Source organism: Symphalangus syndactylus, chromosome 2 (assembly GCF_028878055.3).
Source record: "Symphalangus syndactylus isolate Jambi chromosome 2, NHGRI_mSymSyn1-v2.1_pri, whole genome shotgun sequence".
NCBI lineage: Eukaryota > Metazoa > Chordata > Mammalia > Primates > Hylobatidae > Symphalangus > Symphalangus syndactylus.
Window position 1 is genome coordinate 31,772,754 of NC_072424.2, and position 20,678 is coordinate 31,793,431.

General features: G+C 41.8%; 1 protein-coding gene across 9 annotated transcripts in view; it reads left to right on the forward strand.

The window, feature by feature from the left end:
- SORCS1 (sortilin related VPS10 domain containing receptor 1) overlaps window positions 1-20,678 on the forward strand; it is a 608,941-nt gene that overhangs the window by 443,041 nt on the left and 145,222 nt on the right. For all 9 annotated transcript variants that reach the window (XR_010115734.1, XM_055249851.2, XM_055249858.2 and 6 more), the window contains exon 6: window positions 8,122-8,186. Coding sequence is in view for 8 of the 9 variants with exons in the window: in XM_055249851.2 (XP_055105826.2) it covers window positions 8,122-8,186 (65 nt within the window). In the remaining variant the exon portion in view is untranslated. The remainder of the gene's footprint in view (window positions 1-8,121; window positions 8,187-20,678) is intronic.

Here is a 20,678-nt window from a genome sequence, read left to right on the forward strand (position 1 = left end):
AGCCATCTCCAAGATATATTATTGAGTACATTTAACAAGTTGCTAAAAATATGCAGGGTATGATACCACTAAAGTTTAAAAAGATAAACCTTATTAAAAATATTTTAAGCTTTTCCTTTACCTTAATCTCATGCTCTTTTTGATCAGTTGAAATGCATTTCTCTGTATCTCATTGGCACTGTGATTTTTGTTTGGGGATCAGGAGCACTGATCTGAGCATGGTCCCTGGTATGTCTTTAGACCCCACACATACTTTTATCCTTTTTTTGCGGGGTGGGTAGGGGAGTGCAGTGGCATGATTTCAGCTCACTGCAACCTCCGCCTCCCAGGTTCAAGCGACTCGCCTGCCTCAGCCTCCTGAGTAGCTGGGATTACAGACATGTGCCACCACGCCTGGCTAATTTTTGTATTTTTAGTGGAGATGGGGTTTCATTATGTTGGCCAGGCTCGTCTCGAACTTCCAACCTCAAGTGATCCACCTGTCTCGGCCTCCCAAAGTGCATGAGCCACCATGCCTGCACCACGCCCCTCTTAAAAAAAATATTTATTTAAGAAACAACAAAGACAAAGAGGGGGCATAAAAGTGGGGAAATAAGAAGGAAACAAAAAAAGTGCAAACACTGATGGAAAAAGCAAAGTCATTAAATTAGAAAAGGGAAAGTGGGGAAAGGAAGGGGAGAGCTGCTGCAGAAAGCTTCTTGGCTGGTTTAGGTCTGGTCATTGTGATGTCTCTAGAGACAGGTTGCTTGTTTCTAAACATTGTTGTTTAAACTTTTAGTCCTATCTACCAAGCCCTTTGCTCAATAAATATCTTCACCTCCTCACTGCCCTCCTGAGCTTTATGTATTTCTTCATTCCAGGTCAGACTTGCGTGCCTCGCTTTGCTCCCCTACACCTATACACACACGCACTCACACGCACACTCACATGCACACACACACTTTGCTGCAGACATCATAGCAATAAACACTTGGGCTTCTGGCTTGGGTAGTAAGGATGAAAAAATGAAGCATGTGGAGGGCTTCAGGTTGCTGGCAATGCTGATTCTCAGTAGGCCATTATGCATTAAGGAGATTAAGCATCGTTTTTATCTGTCTGTTTATCTATTGATCTATTTATTTGTTATTTTTAGTAGGTACCTTTGGTTCTGGAGAACCAATGTGACAGTGTGGGGGGCCAGAGGAATAAAAGCAGAAAGCAGACATGTTTCTTAAGCTAAAGGGAGAGGTTAAATGGCGCCTTAGGCTGCTTTGTAGATTATCTGGCCCATTTGCCCTTGTTGGACAGCACTTGAGACCTCAGGCTAAGGTGCTGTATTCAAAAACAAAAGCTGTGGCCTTAACCAGGGTTATCTTGATGATGTTCGTCTGAGGGCCTAATTATAGTGGCAGGTGAAGGGGAAACCCTTGACTGTAGGAGAGGAAACCAGGGTATCTCACTGCCAATACCTGCCAGGCACTTTGGTAGCAGACAGGACCTGTTGCCCTCATGGGCTTTGTTTATGAAGAGGGGCTGTGGGAACATGAAGAGGAAGGCAGGGGTCTCCATCCTTCCAGCCTCTGTTCCTCTGCAGGTCCTTCCTCGTTTCTTCCCGTATGCCATTAACTGCAATTCTGAATCTGAATAAATAGGTGCTATCCCATCATGATATTTATTTTGTAATACTTGCTCTGACGTTATCTACATCAGGACATTTTGTGGCTCTGCAGCATTTATTGGGCACTATATTAAGCTGGTGTAAACTTGGACAAAATGTCAGGCGAATGATAAACTAGTGACATTTCTGAGTTTCTCTGTAGAAAATGTCTACAAAGGCTGCATGTGGCTGATTGTATTTCAGAAGGCTGATGTGCTGCTCACATCACTGGTATACTGTTTCAGAGTGTGATTTATTTTTGTTCATATTCTTGTCTTTAGTGATCTTTAGGTTTTATTTCAAGATAGCTTCTAAATGCGAACACCTACTTAAGATACTGGAAGTATAGATGCAGGAGGCTGCAATGGGCTTTGTCTTGTTTTCATCAACAAAACTCATCTAGATGACCTGTGCAACTTCACCTCATACTCCCTGAATAGCAAGGACCACACATAGACCAAGACTGAAGTTCTTTTCACCTGCTTATAAATGTATATGCTTACCTTTCTTTAGTGCCATCTCATGGCTTTCAGGATCAAATACAAAACCTTAGCATTACGCAAAAGGTGCTTTTTGATCGGGCCCCTCGTGTCTTTTCAGTTTTCTTTTACTAATCTACTTTGGAAACACTGGATCCAGCCTATTGACTTACAATAGATGCCTATATGGGTCGTCCTTTCTTTGAGCTAGGGCCCCAGTACCTGCTATTTGTCTGTAAATAGAATGCTCTTCACTCCTTCTGTCCATTGATCCTATTGCTGCATATACTTGAAGATTTGATTCATTTACTCCAAAGGGTTCCTGGACCTTGCTTTTCCTCCGGGTTTCCATCTGCAGGTGAAAGCTCATTTCTCCTGTGTCTTCAAATAGCACCTTGAATGTTAGAACCCTTTCTTCATTGGGTTACTGCCTCTTCTGTAGTTCTAAAGCTCTTAAGTGCAGTAATTATGTAGCCCTCATTCTTATTTCATAGTAGGGGTTTGGAAGGTTTCACTGACTAAATAAATGAATAAATAATTGAATTTTATTTATTCATATAGTTGATCTCTGAGCCATTGGCTCATTTTTTGTCTGTTGACTTATGACATTTAATAATTTTGATAAGTCATTTCTGTTAGCAAGGCATCCATGATATATCAAATTTTTTTTTTTTTTTTTTTTTTTTTTTGAGATGGAGTCTCACTCTTGTCGCCCAGCCTGGAGTGCAGTGGCACGATCTCAGCTTATTGCAACCTCCACCTCCCAGGTTCAGGCGATTCTCCTGCCTCAACCGCTTGAGTAGCTGGGATTACAGGCGCCTGCCACCATGCCCGGCTAATTTTTGTACTTTTAGTAGAGACGGGGTTTTGCCATGTTGGCCAGTCTGGTCTCAAACTCCTGACCTCAGGTGATCCTTGGATTACAGGTGTGAGCCACCGCGCCTGGTCAAGAATTTTTTAATACCAATATAAATTTTAATTTCTTAGGTATTAATATTCCCCCACCCATTTCTTGAAATAAAAAGGAGGAAAAAAGAGAAGAAATAAATTAACTCTATTTCCTGAGCCCTAGCTGTGTGCAGGAATCTTCTAGGTACTTAAAGATGTATATTACAGGAAAAATTATGTTAACTTATTTTAAAGACTAAAAAAGTGACAGCACAGAGATGTTAACTAACTTAACGAAAGTTACATACCCAGATAATACATGCTGATGTGGCTGGTTTGTGCACTTCTCTTTTCTCACAAACCATTCAGTTAATGCTTTTTGATAATCTATCTGTGGCATGAAGGTGCCTGGCACAGAGATACAGAAAGGTTTGAGTCTGTCTGTCAATAAAGGAGATTGACAAATGAGTCACCAATTATAACATGGCCTAATTTTTTCTGTGCAAAAGTATGTTCATCATTCTGAAAGTCTCAGAAAGGATAACCAACTTGGCTTAAGTGGCGCCCCTGCTGAGAAGCCTGTTTTCAACTTCAGTCATCTGCAGCTGAGCCACAGCAATAAGAGTTATGAAGGCAGAAGGATGAGAGGAGATCCCAGGCAGACACCAGGATGTACACAGAAAGACTCCCTTTCCCTTCCATAAAATACACTTCAAGAAGGGAGTTCATTTTCCTGGTTCAACATAAAGACAATATAAAGGTATACAAGATACATCTACCTATTGCCTTTTTTTAAATAATTAAAATATCCTAGACAAAATTTTTATCATATATTTACAGAGAGTCCCAGAAATGAATAACATGCTATATTGGACATTAGTAAATATTGACTGGTGCAAAAATGTTGTATATATATTTACTGAGAAAACTTGCTTCTCTGTACTTTGGCAAGCATAGAGAGTTCAGTGATAAAAGACAGAACACTTGCCTTTGGGAGTCCGGTGTAGTAAGAGAGTCATTTATGCAGACATGTGGCAAATCATTATGAACTATGACAGTGATATGTGCTGGATAATCTAGAGGCATAAAACAAAGGTGCCCGATCCCTTACGCTTAATACCAGAAGTCAGATTTGCCAACGTCTTTGGATAGAGATGCTTGAATATCAGTCTCAAGATCTCACTCCGCAAGTAAGACCATGAAGAGTTCATTTTGTATTAAATTCTATGTTGATGCTGTTTTTCTTTGATGATTATAATGATGATGACGGTGATGTTTAATGATGAGGATGATGATGAAACACATAGTTGGTCTTAAAACACACAGAATACCACCTAACTCCGTAGCTCCAGCTAAAATTTAGGAGCATATATAGGCTAGAGTAATGATATCATTTGGGTCAACTGCAGTGGTATGCTTTTCTAAGGTATCTGGTCAGTGACAGGACCATTAAAATCAGCACTTATACAGACATTCAGCATTGATTGGCCTCAGCAATTAAGAACTCACTAGGTCATAAAGTAAAAGCAGCAATAATTCTTTATCATCTGTGACTGCTAGAGATACTCTTGGACCACAGGTCTAGGAGTGAGGACATCATCAAATAAAAATTATTGGAAACACTGTGGTTTGACTTTCATATGTAAAGCTTTGTTTTGTAGTTGTAATTGTTTTACTATAGATGAGAAAACATTTAGGCAGAATAAGGAGGTTTGTTAACCACAGTAGATTTGGGGAGAACAAAGAACTCTGTTTTGCTCTTGCCTCTTTTTTCTTTTTCTTTTCTTTTCTTTCTTTTCTTTTTTTTTTTGAGATGGAGTCTCGCTTTATCGCCCAGGCTAGAGTACAGCAGTGTGATCTTGGCTCACTGCAACCTCCACCTCCCAGGTTCAAGGGATTTTCCTGACTCAGCCTCCCGATACAGGCATGCACCACCATACCCAGCTAATTTCTGTAGTTTTAGTAGAGACGGGGTTTCACCATGTTGGCGAGGATGGTCTCAATCTCTTGACCTCGTTATCCGCCTGCCTTAGCCTCCCAAAGTGCTGGGATTACAGGCGTGAGCCCCTGCACCCAGCCTTGCCTCTTTTTTGTTTGTTGATAAGGCAATGGGTTATGTCACTGGAAACAACAGCTTTGCCATTAAAGATAATACAAGATTTTAAAAAACTACTGCTATTATTTATGTGAGACCATAAGCACTTGGAAAGCTACACGGAATCCAGGGTAATTATTTTACCTCCCGTTGACACTAGCCATAAGCCAAGTAGATAGGCTTGCATGCTAGTTTTAACCTTGTGTTTCTGGGGTGCTGGGTTTCTCCTGGGAATAAGTGGTGGTAGTCATTTCAAGGATGAAACTTAAAGCAAGGTGGACAGTTGAACAACATGTAACTGCCCATTTTGAAATAAAACAGTTAACTGCCGAGCTTTCTGGATTGAGGCTTGTCAAGCAGCTCATTTTCTTTTTTAATGCTTGTGACTTGTGGTCTTGTCAGAAGAGGCCACCTGTGGATCCAGTTAATGCTTCAGTGTGAGGAGAGTCACCACCCAAAGCCTAGTAGTCGCTGCAGTACTTAACGGAAATGCTGATGAAAGGGTCACTTTCTGCCTGGATTCAAGCAGATTCCAGTGATTAAAATGTGCAAATGCATGTCCCATGTCTATATGAGGGAAGGGAAATTATGAAACCCTTATTAGGAAATATCTGCTTCCTAGGGGAAGAACAAAGTAGGATTTAATGTTTCAAGCATAGGCTCTGAATTTCAGGCCATGTATCTATCAGAGAAAACTTATTGACAGCAATAACAGGGCCTTAAGGAGACTTCTTTTCTCCAGATGAAGAGTGATTAAGCCAGCTAGCCCTCAGCTTCTTTGAGTTGGGAAAATGAGTTTAAGTAAGTAGAGTTCTGGGAATTCCCCTAGGACAATGATTAATGTACTTACTTCAGAAAACCCGCAGACCTTTATAGCTCCTTCGCTTTCTTTCTCTTTACCTCCTTCCTCTTGTCCTCCCTGCCTTTCCTCCTAACTTCTTTCCTTTTCTTTAGTCTTTCCTTCATTCCTTCCTTCTTTCATTTCGCATTTGACTGTTATATCCCAGGAAATATACCTATGAATATAAAGTGTGTAAAGAGAAGACCCTCCAGTAGCTTTATTGGGTATCTCTGTGTGTGTATCTTTTGTATTTGTGTGTTGTGTGTGTGTCTGTTGGGGGAAGGGGATGCCTTCATATTGGAAAAACACAAACATAATTCTTTATAACAAACTCTGATAAGGATCTTACAGGATTTATAACAAACACTTGCTGATAGGAGGAAAAGTCTTTCCCTGTCGTAAATGAGACATATTTAACAGAGGAAGTGACTTTTCAGTTGTGTCTTAAACTGTGATTCAGGGGTTAGGTGAAGCTGGAGAAGAGCATCTCAAGCGGAAGGCAGAAGCTTACAGAGACTCACAGAGGGGCGAGGAAATGAGTGTGGCACTTTCAGGCAATGGCAACATCTTTCAGTGTGGCAGGAGATGAGGCAGCAAAAGTGAGATGGACCCAGTCTGTGTAGGGTCATGGATACCACACTAGGCTCTGGAGGAATAAGTGCTTTTTTTTTTTTTTGAGACGGAGTCTCACTCCATCGCCCAGGCTGGAGTGCAGTGGTGTGATCTCGGCTCACTGCAAGCTCCACCTCCCGGGTTCACGCCTCCGGAGTAGCTGGGACTACAGGCGCCCACCACCACACCCGGCTAATTTTTTGTATTTTTAGTAGAGATGGGGTTTCACCGTGTTAGCCAGGATGGTCTCGATCTCCTGACCTCGTGATCCACCTGCCTCGGCCTCCCAAATTGCTGGGATTACAGGCATGAGCCACCACGCCCGGCCGGGGATAAGTAGTTTTAACATCTGCATTTTCTAGCCTTGATTGAGTGGCCCGGCTGAGTGGCTGGAGGCAGGCAGAGGGACCAGTTTGGAGGCATTTCACTGTTTTCTGTGTAGAAATGGAATAAATTAAAGTTCTGCAAAGCCTGATTTTTTCCAAAAGTGCAGATGTTCCCAAGTTTAATTAATCTCATTGTATAAAATGTGATAAAATGTGATTGCCCAATTTATTTATGTTCCAGAATAATAATTATTTTCTATTTAATACAGCTTACTGCAGGATTACACAAAATAATATGTGTCTCCAAGGCATTTTAAATAGGCTTTTATTTTGCTTACACATGTGGTTTCAGGCACGTATCAGAAAGTGAGGGGCATCTATTTCTCTTCACAGGGGTTCAACAATACAGAGAATCGTCATTCTGCTGTAACTGCTGCTGTATTGGTTGAGTCACAGGGTTTGCTCATAGGGCAGTAGTAGATGGTTTGGCACATTTCAGTGAAAAAATTAATTAGATCAGTGTGCTACGGGAATCACTGTTCGAGTGACCCAGCTGAAGCAGCATGCCTGGCATCTGCCTAATAAGTTTTGAAAGTTGTTTTTTTTTTTTTTTTTTTTTTTTTTTTTTTTTTTTTGAGAAGGAGTCTTGCTCTTTCACCCAGGCTGGAGTGCAGTGGCACGATCTCGGCTCACTGCAGGCTCTATCCCCCGGGGTTCACGCCATTCTCCTGCCTCAGCCTCCCGAGTAGCTGGGACTACAGGCGCCCGCCACCTCGCCCGGCTAAATTTTTGTATTTTTTAGTAGAGACGGGGTTTCACCGAGTTAGCCAGGATGGTCTCGATCTCCTGACCTCGTGATCCGCCCGCCTCGGCCTCCCAAAGTGCTGGGATTACAGGCGTGAGCCACCGCGCCCGGCCGAAAGTTTAATACACTGTCACTGGGGTTGTTGCAACAGTACACACACAACATGCGTAGGACCTGTATGCAAGTCCCAGCTAATGACATGCAACATCCTTGCTGGAATGCAGCCTGCCTTTCGTCAAGTGAAGTTTTCATTATCATTTTTATTTTAAGTGGAAATTTTACTGTCAGGCTGTATAAATAAATACAGTAGGTATATTCTAAGGATTGTGGGTTTAGATGCCTGTGGATATTAATAGTCTGGGGGCTCTGCCGAGTTCCTCTAAGGCACACGTGAAGTCATTAATATGGATGTTTCTTTTCATGTTTCTCCATTTTTTAGGTCTGTGATGGGGTCAAATAAAGAACCAGACCTTGTGCATCTTGAGGCCAGAACTGTGGATGGTCGTAAGTAAATCAGCTTTGCCGCAATGTTCATAGTAATATTAGTTCTATGACTCTGTCATGAACTGAGTCTGTGTGATAATCTCATGGTGTATGCAGAGTAATAGTGGATGTGTGGTTTCTGAGGATTTGGGGTTGCAGGGGTGACGTGCTTCTTTTGACTATAAGCTAGTAAAGTGCAGGTATCTTCTGTTCAGAAGAGCTAAGGATAGGTAGGTAGGCACAATGGCACAGTGGCAATAATCGTGTGATTTGGGCATGAAGACATTTCCTGTCTTCAGTAATGCAAAATAGTCTTAATAATTTTTCATAAATATATATTTTCATATATACTTATAAATATAAATATATAGGTTATCTAGAAATATGTATATTTTGATAGTGGTGATACCAGCACAGCCCTCTCATCCAATCAAAGTGTCTTTTCAGGTAAAGAGAATACCTCCAGACTGTTGATTCCTGAAGTGTTTTGTTGTTGCTGCTGCTGCTACTGTTTTGTGTTGAATTGTTTCTTCAGTCTCCTTATTTTGTCAGATACCATCCAGGCCATGCCTCACTGTCTTGTTTGGAGATTCACAAAACACTTGGAAAGAATTAAAAAAAAAAAAAAAGAGAGAGAGAATTTTTCTGTATGTCCCCATCAGAGGCAGCAGGAGGAGAGTCAGTTGAGTGAATTGCTCACCCGTCAGTAGTTCTCATCAACTTCAGTGGTTATGCTGCAGTGAAGGACAGGACTACACTTTGTGGCCTCATGACAACATTGTAGGTTGTTTTTCTCATTTCACATATGAAGAAACAAAGGCATAGAAAGCTTAAGTAATAATATAGCTAAGCTAATATGGTAAATAAGTAGAGGACAGTGATGTCTATCTCACAGAGCCTATTCACGTAAGAATTCAAGAAACCCATGCATATAAAATACTTCACACAATGCCTGACCTACTAACACCAGCAATGAATGTTTCCTTCCCCTTTTCTGGTACGGAGGATCCTCAGAAGGGCTAAGCATTTGAGGGGGTACCGCTAGGCCTAGGGTAGAGCACTCCAGGTGAGAGGGGTAAAAGAAAATGAGAAAAGGGGGAAACTGTATATAGAAGTGGGTGAGGGGAGAAAAGACAGGGAGAAAGAAAGAGGTCCCAGATGTAGAGAGGAACAGAATGGACTATCCACAATTACCACAGAGCAATGAGGCTGTTGTAGGCTGCCCAGTGCTGGCCCAGCGTGACCATCTCATTTCCAAGACATTCCCAGTTTCTAAAATATCCCTCACAATGCAAAAGTACCCTAATCACTGCCGTTGTGCCTGTCTACCATTCCTCAGTTCTCCTGAACACCAAGGCAGAAGGTCCTGCACTTTACCAGCTTACAGCCAAACAAAGCAAGTCACCCCTACAACCCAAACTCCCCAGAAACCACACATTTTTCATTACTATGCATGTACCTTGAGATTTCTCATCTCTAAAGGTTTGTTTCCCTTTTGGGGGAGTGAATATATTTTTTGACAGAGTCAGTGGGGGCACAGGTTAGAGGTCAAGACTGGCGATCATCCTCTGTAACCCGGGCCAAGCTGCCACGTGTAACATGCCCAGCACTGTGCCTGACACAGAATGAGCTCAACAGGTCAGAGCAGCTTTCCCACCTCCTCAGGGGGCTGGCTCTGGTGGTGACTACTCCATTTCCCTGGAGCAGGTGATGTTATCTTGGATTCCAAGGTCCAGTTCCTGCTACATAACAGAGATCAATATTTTCTTAATGCAAAAGTAAACACATCATTGTTTAAAAGTCTTGCTTACTAGAGATAGAGACCATCCTGGTCAACATGGTGAGACCCCCATCTCTACTAAAAATACAAAAATTAGCTGGGTGTGGTGGTGCGTGCCTGTTGTCCCAGCTACTTGGGAGGCGGAGGCAGGAGAATCACTTGAACCCGGGAGGCGGAGGTTGCAGTGAGCTGAGATCGCGCCACTGCACTCCAGCCTGACAATGGAGCGAGACTCCATCTCAAAAAAAAAAAAAAAAAAAAAGTCTTGCTTACCTCCCATTGCTTTGATGATAAAGAGCTAAATTCTCATCTTGACCTATAGCTCCAGCATAACTTGTGCCTGCCCATTCCCTCAGCCTAATCTTAGTCTGCCCTCTCCTCACTCCTTGCCTTCAGGCCTTTAGGCGGGTTTTCAATTCTTGGAACATACAGGGGTGTGTGTCTTGCCATAAAGCCTTGGTACATGCTGTTTTCTCTATCTGGAATATCCTTCTTTCTTGCCCGTACCCTGACCAATCGAGCATAATTCATTACTGTGGATGGTTCAGACCTCAGGTTAATCGCCTATTTCTTAGAAAAGCCTCTCATAAACTCTCAGTCTAAATGAGTTTCTTATTTTGATTGCTTTTATACAACTATGTTTTTTTTTCTTTATCACGTTCTTCTCTGTTTGAAATTATACTTTCTTTTTACGTGATTATTCAATCACACTGTTTCTCGCCACCAGTCTGTAAGTTTTATGAGAGCAGGGACCATGTATATCATATTCAATATTGTATCTCCAGAGCCAGCAATGGTAGCACACATCTGTAGTCCCAGCTACTCAGGAGGCTGAGGCAGGGGGATCATTTGAGCCCAGGAGTTCAAGACTGTAGTGCACTATGAACACAACTGTGAATAGCAACTTTACTCCAGCCTGGGCAACATAGTGAGAGCCCATCTCAAAACAAAAACATTATGTCTCCAGTACATGCCATGGCATCTACATGTAGAGAGATCTCACTAAGCATATGTTGAGTGACCGCATACCCGGCTGACCAGTTGTCAGGGCTACCAGTGGCTATCTCACCTCACTTACCAGGTTGTCTGAAAATGCTAGAGCCTCGCATCTTAAACCTTAGCATGTATGCTACCCACCTAGGGACCTTGTTAAGATCTGCATTGTGATTCAGTAGGGGCCTGAGAGTCTGCATTTCTTTTTTTTTGTTCTTTCTTTCTTTCTTTTTTTTTTTTTTTTCTGAGGCAGAGTCTCGCTCTGTCGCCCAGGCTGGAGTGCAGTGGTACTATCTCGGCTCACTGCAAGCTCTGCCTCCCAGGTTCACGCCATTCTCCTGCCTCAGCCTCCTGGGTAGCTGGGACTAGGCGCCCACGACCACGTCCAGCTAATTTTTTGTATTTTTAATAGAGACGGGCTTTCGCCATGTTAGCCAGGATGGTCTTGATCTCCTGACCTCGTGATCCAGCCGTCTCGGCCTCCCAAAGTGCTGGGATTACAGGCGTGAGCCACCGCACCTGGCCGAGAGACTGCATTTCTAACAAGCTCCTAGATGATATCCATGCTGCGGGTCTGTGAAACATGCTTTGAGTAGCAAAGTTCCACAACAGAAAATTAGTGAAAGAGTTTGAGGGTCTGTTTCCCATGATCGCACACCTACTTTAGGAAGCTCTGGATGGAATTGGTGGCATCCTGGGTTGCTTTCATTTTCAAGCTTTTGGGCATATGCTGCTGTTTTCTGGCTTGTGGCATCCAATGCACATGACGCTTTATCCTAAAAACAATGGGGCCATCACTCTCTGTGATCTGCACATTTTCTTACAGCCAGCATTATTCCCGTGCTCCCTGAAGGCATGGCGGTTGATGATGCCAAACTGTCATCTCAGGCTTAGCTTTCACAAAGCATGAAATATATCAGTTCTAATTTTATTTATTTTACTTTACTTTTTTTTTTTTTTTTTTTGCAAAGGCAGCATCTTCAGAAACTATCCAAGAGTGAAAATTCAATAAAAGGATTTAATTTGAAAAGTTAGCCCTGTCAAAACAAAACAGAAAAAAAAAAAACCTACCAATTGACTTAAAGGGTGTAAGCATAACACCTGACCTGTCACAGTGTAAAAACAAACAAAAACAAAAAACAAAAAAAAAAAAAAAGAGAGAGAAAGAGATGTCTCAATAACCAAGGCTCCAGTTAAAACAACAACAACAGTAACAAAATAAACAGAAGGAGGTTGGAAGTAAATAGCCCAGAGAGGTCAGGGTAGCAAGGTGTTAGCAAATGTAGCGGGCAAAATTTGACAGTGTATTTATCAAAATCAGGTTACAGTCTCATCAATTGCCCTAAGAATTTCATATCTCTGTGTTATCTCTTTCTCATTTCCTTTTTTTTCTTTTTTCCCGAGACAGAGTCTCACTCTGTCACCCAGTCTGGAGTGCAGTAGTGCCATCTCGGCTCACTGCAACCTCTGCCTCCTGGGTTCAAGCCATCCTCCTGCCTCAGCCTCCCAAGGAGCTGGGACTCCAGGCGTGCGCCACCACACCAGGCTAATTTTTGTATTTTTGGTAGAGATGGGGTTTTGCCATGTTGGCTAGGCTGCTGTCGAACTCCTGACCTCAAGTGATCCACCTGCCTCTGCCTCTCAAAGTGCTGGGATTACAAGCGTGCGCCACCATGGCTGACCTCTTTCTCATTTCCTGATGAGATCCTCTCTTTTTTTCTCCATCCGTTCATTATTGTTATTATTATTTATTTATTTATTTTTGCGTGTGTGATGGAGTTTTGCTCTTGTTGCCCAGGCTGGAGTGTAATGGCGTGATCTCAGCTCACTGCAACCTCCGCCTCCTGGGTTCAAGTGATTCTCCTGCCTCAGCCTCCTGAGTAGCTGGGATTATAGGTGCCCGCCACCACGCCCAGCTGATTTTTTGCATTTTTAGCAGAGAGGGAGTTTCACTATGTTGGCTGAGCTGGTCTGGAACTCCTGATCTCAGGTGATCCACCCACCTCGGCCTTTCAAAGTGCTGTGATTACAGACATGAGCCACTGTGCCTGACCCCATTCATTATTGTTTACGTATATGGAACCCATTGTTTTTATTCTAGGTTGTACATCTTATAGAATATATGCCAAATATACTTTACAATAATATAAAGTTTTTGTTTTGTTTTGTTTTGTTTTGTGTTTTTGAAATGAAGTCTCACTCTGTTGCCCAGCCTGGAGTGCAGTGGTACAATCTCAGCTCACTGCAACCTCTGCCTCCCGGATTCAAGGGATTCTCCTGCCTCAGCCTCCCCAGTAGCTAGGATTACAGGTGCCTACCTACCACCACGCCCAGCTGATTTTTGTATTTTTAATAGAGATGGGGTTTCACCATGTTGGTCAGACTGATCTCAAACTCCTGACCTCAAGTGATCCACCCACACTGACCTCCTAAAGTGCTGAGATTACAGGCATGAGCCACCACACCTGGCCATCATGTTTTTGACTTTGAACCAGAAATTGTTTTCTGATTTTAGTGTGTTCACATATTTTGTAGTCAAGACACTGAGACATTTGACACAGGAAAAATCCCTCACTTGCCAGTTTGGCTCTTCCCCATGGAGTGTGTTGTGAATCTTTATCTGGGTTTGTTATTCAAAATTTAGTTTTGGTCTATTTCAGATGTCCCTGGATTACATGTTATACTTAATTTCTGTTTCCATTGAAGTTCCCATATTTGAGGGGAGCTGAGCTCTGGAAAGCTTTAGTTTTTTACATGAGAAAAAAGAATTATATTTTTATTTTTATTTTTTTATTTTTATTTTATTTTATTTTTTTATTTTTTTGAGACGGAGTCTCACTCTGTTGCCTAGGCTGGAGTGCAGTGGTGCAATCTCAGCTCACTGCAACCTCCACCTCCTGGGTTCAAGCGATTCTCCTGCCTCAGCCTCCTGAGTAGCTGGGATTACAGGTGCACACCACTATGCCCAGCTAATTTTGGTATTTTTAGTAGAGATGGGGTTTCACCATGTTGGTCAGGCTGGTCTTGAACCCCTGACCTTGATATCCGCCCGCCTCAGCCTCCCAAAGTGCTGGGATTACAGGCGTGAGCCACCATGCCTGGCCTTATATCTTTATTTTTATAAACCTTATAACTTACAAGATTACTTTCAATGGTAAGGGTTGAAAATAAACTGGAGTAGTATTAGCAATATAAGCGACTTTGTTGCAATAGAAATCACAGAAATTTTTAAATCATAATACAGTCATTATATCTGAAAATATTATTTATGCTCATCCTTTCCTCAAAATTGTAGTAGTTATCAGACCTGCCAGTAGATCTTGATATATAATATATTAATTTAAAAAGTACATACAAGAGTATTAAATATTTGTTTTATAATCTTTTAATAACTTTATTTAAATTTAATTGAATTAGTTTTTTTGGTCCATTGTGGGTAATTTATTGTATGCATTAAAAACATTCTGGGCTGGGCGCAGTGGCTCACGCCTGTAATCCTAGCACTTTGGGAGGCCGAGGCGGACGGATCACGAGGTCAGGAGATTGGGACCATCCTGGCTAACACGGTGAAACCCTGTCTCTACTAAAAATACAAAAAATTAGCCGAGCGTGGTGGCGGGCGCCTGTAGTCCCAGCTACTCGGGAGGCTGAGGCAGGAGAATGGCGTGAACCTGGGAGGTGGAGCTTGCAGTGAGCCGAGATCGCACCACTGCCACTGCACTCCAGCCTGGGTGACAGAGCCAGACTCCATCTCAAAAAAAAAAAAAAAAAAAATTCTGAAAAAATGGGTCCACAGGCTTTCTCAGATTGCTGATGGGGTCCATGGCACAGATTCTGAACCTTTGCCCCCAAAACGACAAGTGTCTGCATAGGAATGTGTGGTTATTTATATAAACTCGTACTTTATCTTAGATCCTCTAGAAAGCGTTTGTTCTGTGAGAGTCTACAGTTGGCACTGATGTTTCTTACCAACTCTCCTCTGATACGTAGATATCCTGTAGTTTACATCTGTGACAAGGATGTTATTCTTTCTTGTATTACTGTCTGCCTTGGGAGGTGAGTGAAAAGAGCAGGCTCAACTACAGTCAATCACGGGATGTATTATTGGAAATTTTTGAACATATTTATTGGATGTGGCATTTATTATTGGCCCGAGTTCAAAGAGGACAAATTGACAGGTCCTTATCCATGAAGCAAATATTTTATTGTTTAAATATTCTCTGTGTGTGTGTGTGTGTGTGTGTGTATGTGTGTGTGTACATTGTAGGAGCCCAGTACATTAAAATACTAAAAAGGAAACCTACATTCTATTGATTTACCTAACATAGGTGCATTTGTGTGTGTGTGTGTGTAATGCATATAGTTAAAGAGAAACTGCTGACGAAACTGTTGGATTGAAAGCTGTGTGAAAAGAGTTGTATCTTATTTAATCTCCGTTTTTTGTCCAAAAGATAACTTAGAGCCCAAAACATTTTTATTTTTATTTTATTTTACTTTTTTAGTAGAGATAAGGTCTCAACGTGTTGCCCAGACTGGTCTTAAACTCCTGGGCTCAAGCGATCCTCCTGCCTTGACCTCCCAGAGTGCTGGGATAGGCATGAGCGACCACACCCGGATGAAACATTTAATATTTGTTGAATAAATATATTAGTGTGTCACTGTTTAGGTATATCTACTGAAAGACGGATCTTTAACCACTGGGTCTGTGAAGTCCTGGAGCACTAACAGATGAATGCAAGAGACTTACTACCTCCCTGAAACTGGGTGCCACATTTTATGCATATTTGATTTTGGAGGAAAATAACATAACTTTTATCAGAATTTTTCACATGGCAATTACACATGGATTTGTAGTTGTATATTATGGTCATCTGTAAGAGAACCTGCAGTACCACCTTTGGCCATTATTGCTTCTCCCTTTTACTTCTGAAATAAAAGGCCCAACCCACATCCTGAATGTTTCTGTACTGGTGGTGATCTGTGCCAGCAGGAACAGGGGACAGGGGACAACTACTGGTCCCAGTGTTTATTTGCATGAGTAAGTAACCTAATAACAAGTTTCCCAAGGACTAATCTCATTCACTGGGGAACAACAAACCTTGGCCCTTTAACCAACTGTGAAAATGACTGCCTGAGAACTCTGTGAAATGAACCTCAAACTAGCATTTTAACAAGCAGAAATAAAATAAAAGAAAGTCACAACTTTATATAACGATGCATCCCACTAATTCTGGTCTTGGGTAAGAACTGGAAATCTCATTTTCTATTTCCTATCTGCCAGCTTTCCAACCTAGTTTCCATATTGAACAGTAAGTGTGTCAAAATCTGGATAAGGTAAGCGCTGCTGAAATGCTTTGGGGAGGTAATAGAGACCTCAGTTCTCAAAGTCTTCAATATCTCAGCTATAGAGTGTTTTTGCCATGAAAATAGATTACTTTTATACCAACAAAAATAGCAATGATAACAATAAAACGATATATATATATACACATATAAAACCTCATCTTTTTATTGTTATATATATATATGTGTGTATATGTATATTTGCTATATTTCTCCAGAAATTGTTTAGGCTTATACAGATGAAGATGTATATGTATAGACACATATACTTACATGCATGTTCTTGCTGAAAAATTGTGGCAAATTTAGTGTTTGTGAATATAAATATAAGTTAAAAATCTTTTCCTATCAGCACATAAATTTAGCAACTTCATGGTAAATTGATATATACAACCCCATTATAAAGTCAACTATATTTAGTAATTACTAAATTATAGAGACCTTTGTAGATATAGAGACCTCTGGCTATTTCAAACAATGCGAATATATACACATGCACACATATTATTTATTTGGTTGGTCAGCATTCAAGCTCGTGTAAGCAGCAGATGGAAAGAGAATTTGATGAAGGAAAATTCCTGGGTCAGAGAGTATATACATTTCAAATTTTTGTAGACATCGTCAGATTGCCTCCTGAAATATTTGCAACAATGAATAGTCTATCAGTATGCAAATGCCTGTGTTTGCAAGCCCTCAGCAATCCTGGACATTATCGAAGACTTTTCAAATATAACTCATCTGAGAGCAGATTTTAAAAAGGCATATCCTTATTGTTTTAATCTGTATATATTTAGTTAGGAGTGAGGTTGAGAATTTTTATTTGTTTTTCTTCACTACTTTTATTTCTTCTTCAGTGAACTTTAAAAAATCAAATCTTTTGAACATAAAAGATGAAACCTTTGGCATTGATACACACATTTAAAAATATCGAATTGGCATCCCCACTTTGGCCAAAGTTCCAACACTAGCACAACAGTTGCCATTATTAGACCCCGCATTTCATAGTCTTCCTTTATCTTCTTTTTTAGTCAATTTATTAATAACTTCCAAGGTAGACCTTGGAAGAGGTCAGACGTTTCCATTTCTGGTCAACTTCAGATTCTGACAGATCCTTACCACTTCCCGACATGCTGAGAAAATGCACATTCTCACCTCTCTTCTATCCCCAAATAAAGCATCAAGGTTTAGCTAGTACAGCCAGAATCTAGTACTATGCTTTTTTTTTTCTAGCAGTGTTATTCTGACCCCATATTTCATATCGCAAAAGGCTCTTGATTTCAATGACTAGTGATATCCACTTGGCCTCTCTGATTTAGCAGCCTGAAGACAGCCCTAACAACCACCCAGAAAAGCATGAAATAAGATAACACGGGCCTCCTAGCACAGCATTGAAAAGCCTGATAGTGACAGTACAACAACAGGCTTAGCTGGGCAGCTTTCAAATTGGTTCTTTGTAGCCATTATATGCCACTTCCTCTGCTTCCCAGGTGCCCACCCACCTGCATGAAGGTCTGTGTCCTTATCTTCCATGCTGAGGCTGAGAGAACAAAGGTGCACAAAAAACTTTTCACTCACAGGCCTTAACTTTAGGACAAAGATCTAGGCTTTGGGTCTTTGGTATCTTTCAGAATAAAATAGCAGCACTCCATATAACATGCAGATGTGGTAATCCCGAAGTGCTGAAAAATTTCTAATGTTCAGGCCAGGTGCTGTGGCTCATGCCTATAATCCTAGCACTTTGGGAGGCCGAGGCGGGCGGATCATGAGGTCAGTATATCGAGACCACGGTGAAACCCTGTCTCTACTAAAAATACAAAAAATTAGCTGGGCGCGGTGGCGGGCGCCTGTAGTCCCAGCTACTCAGGAGGCTGAGGCAGGAGAATGGCGTGAACCCGGAAGGCAGAGCTTGCAGTGAGCCGAGATTGTGCCACTGCACTCCAGCCTGGGCGACAGAGCGAGACTCCGCCTCAAAAAAAAAAAAAAAAAAAAAAAATTTCTAATGTTCCTGGCTTCTGCTTTAAAAAAAGGTAGCATCGTAAAGACCCTGGCATTTACTCACATATTTTCTTCCTTTGTCCTGTAAATTCTCAAGCAACAATGATGTTAGGATCATGCATTATATTCCTATTATTTATCTGGTGTGAGCACACTAGATACTTTTCAGGTGCCTTACTTGTAACAATCCTTGGAGGTAGATACTATTCTTATTTTCCTCATTTTAATGATGGGGAAATGGGGCTTACAAAGATTAAGTGTTTTTTCCATTGTTTCAGAGTTAGGATTTAAAGCCAGGTCTGTTTCACTCTGGACCTATTATTCATTCGTTCAAAAAATATTGTTGGACATCTACGCCACATCAGATGCTCTTCTAGGCATGAATGAGGGATGATTAGGAATTGATGCAAAGGCTCTGCTCTTATAAAGTTTACCTTCTAGTTAGGGGAGATGTTATAAAAAATGTATGAGGTATTTGTATGAGAAGTGGAGCTACAAATGTATGAGAAAAACAGAGTAGGGAGAATAGAGAGTGATCAGAGAAAGAGGGCCATCAAGGAAGAAATCTCGGATAAGGTGGCATTTCGTATTTAAGCCAAGTCTATATGGAAATATGGGAGAGACCTGTGTGTCTGCCTGGTGGAAGAGCATTCCAGACAAATGGAAGAGTATATGCAAAGGATATGGATATGAGCATGCTTAGCATGGCTGAGGCATAACAGAAGGCCAGGTGGCTGGAATAGAGAGAGGGGCGGGCAAACGTGTCATCTGTCTTTATTCCATTATCTGAGACAAGGACTGTGCCATACTGTTCTTTGTTGAGCATCTCCTATGTTTCAGGTATGATAGCTGGTATGGAGGGTGATAAAAATAATCAAGAAATTGTTAATTGAGGCCGGGCGCAGTGGCTCACGCCTGTAATCCCAGCACTTTGGAAGGCCAAGGCAGGTGGATCACAAGGTCAAGAGATTGAGACCATCCTGGCCAACATGGTGAAACCCCGTCTCTACTAAAAATACAAAAATTAGCTGGGCCTGGTGGTACTTGTCTATAGTCCCAGCTACTTGGGAGGCTGAGGCAGGAGAATCGCTTGAAACTGGGAGACGGAGGTTGCAGTGAGCCAAGATGGTGCCACTGCAATCCAGCCTGGTGACACAGCGAGACTCCATCTGAAAAAAAAAAAGAAAAAAAAAAGAAACTGTTCATTGAATGTATCCACATATCTTAGAGGCAGTGTCTCTCTGTTCTGAAATTAATCTTACAGCATGTAGACACATCTGAGTAAATGTGCACACCTTCTCCCCTCGCTCCCCCTTCCAAAAATAAAAATAAAACACCTGGAGAAGAAACTGGAAACTGTATGCTTTCTCCTTCATGAGCTAAATGGTTTCATTTCTTCCTCCCGCCTTTCCACTTTCATTCTTGCTTGCTTTCTTCTTTTCTTCCTACTTTTTATCCTTCTCTCTCTGTCTCTGTCTCTCTTTAACTCCTTTCCCTACTCCCTGCTGTCTTTGTAAACTTAATTTGGACATGAGAGGTGAAGCCGGCTGGGCTTCTGGATTGAGTGGGGACTTGGAGAACTTTTGTGTCAAGCTAAAGGTTTGTAAACGCACTAATCAGTGCTCTGTGTCTAGCTAAAGGTTTGTAAATGCACCAATCAGCACTCGGTAAAAACGCACCAATCAACAGTCTGTGTCTAGCTAAAGGTTTGTAAATGCACCAGTCAGCACTCTGTAAAAACACACCAATCAGCACTCTGTAAAATGGACCAATCAGCAGGACATGGGCAGGGCCAAATAAGGGAATAAAAGCTGGCCACCCCAGCCAGCAGTGGCAACCCACTCAGGTCCCCTTCCATGCTGTGGAAGCTTTGTTCTTTTGCTCTTTGCAATAAATCTTGCTGCTGCTCACTCTTTGGGTCCGCACTAACTTTCTGAGCTGTAACACTCAGCGCGAAGGTCTGCGGCTTCACTCCTGAAGTCAGCAAGACCACGAGCCCACTAGAAGGAAGAAACTCCGGACACATCTGAACGTCTGAAGGAACAAACTCCGGACACACTATCTGTAAGAACTGTAACACTCACCGTGAGGGTCTGCGGCTTCATTCTTGAAGTCAGCAAGACCAAGAACCTACAGGAAGGAACCGATTCCGGACACAGAAAGTTATGTGATGTGGTTCTCAGTTCTCCATGATTGAGTGTGACTTTGTATATGATTTTCTGTCTTTACCCAACTAAACTAGGTTCTAGTGTGGGTTTCCAGTAGGACTTTCTCACAAAACACACAGCCAGTGTTCCTCAAACACATCTCACATTCTCTCATGCCTCTCTGCTCCTGCCCAGTGCTCCTTCTTTCTGGAATGATGAGTTATCCTTGTCATCATTCCAGGCAGCCTTCTAGGC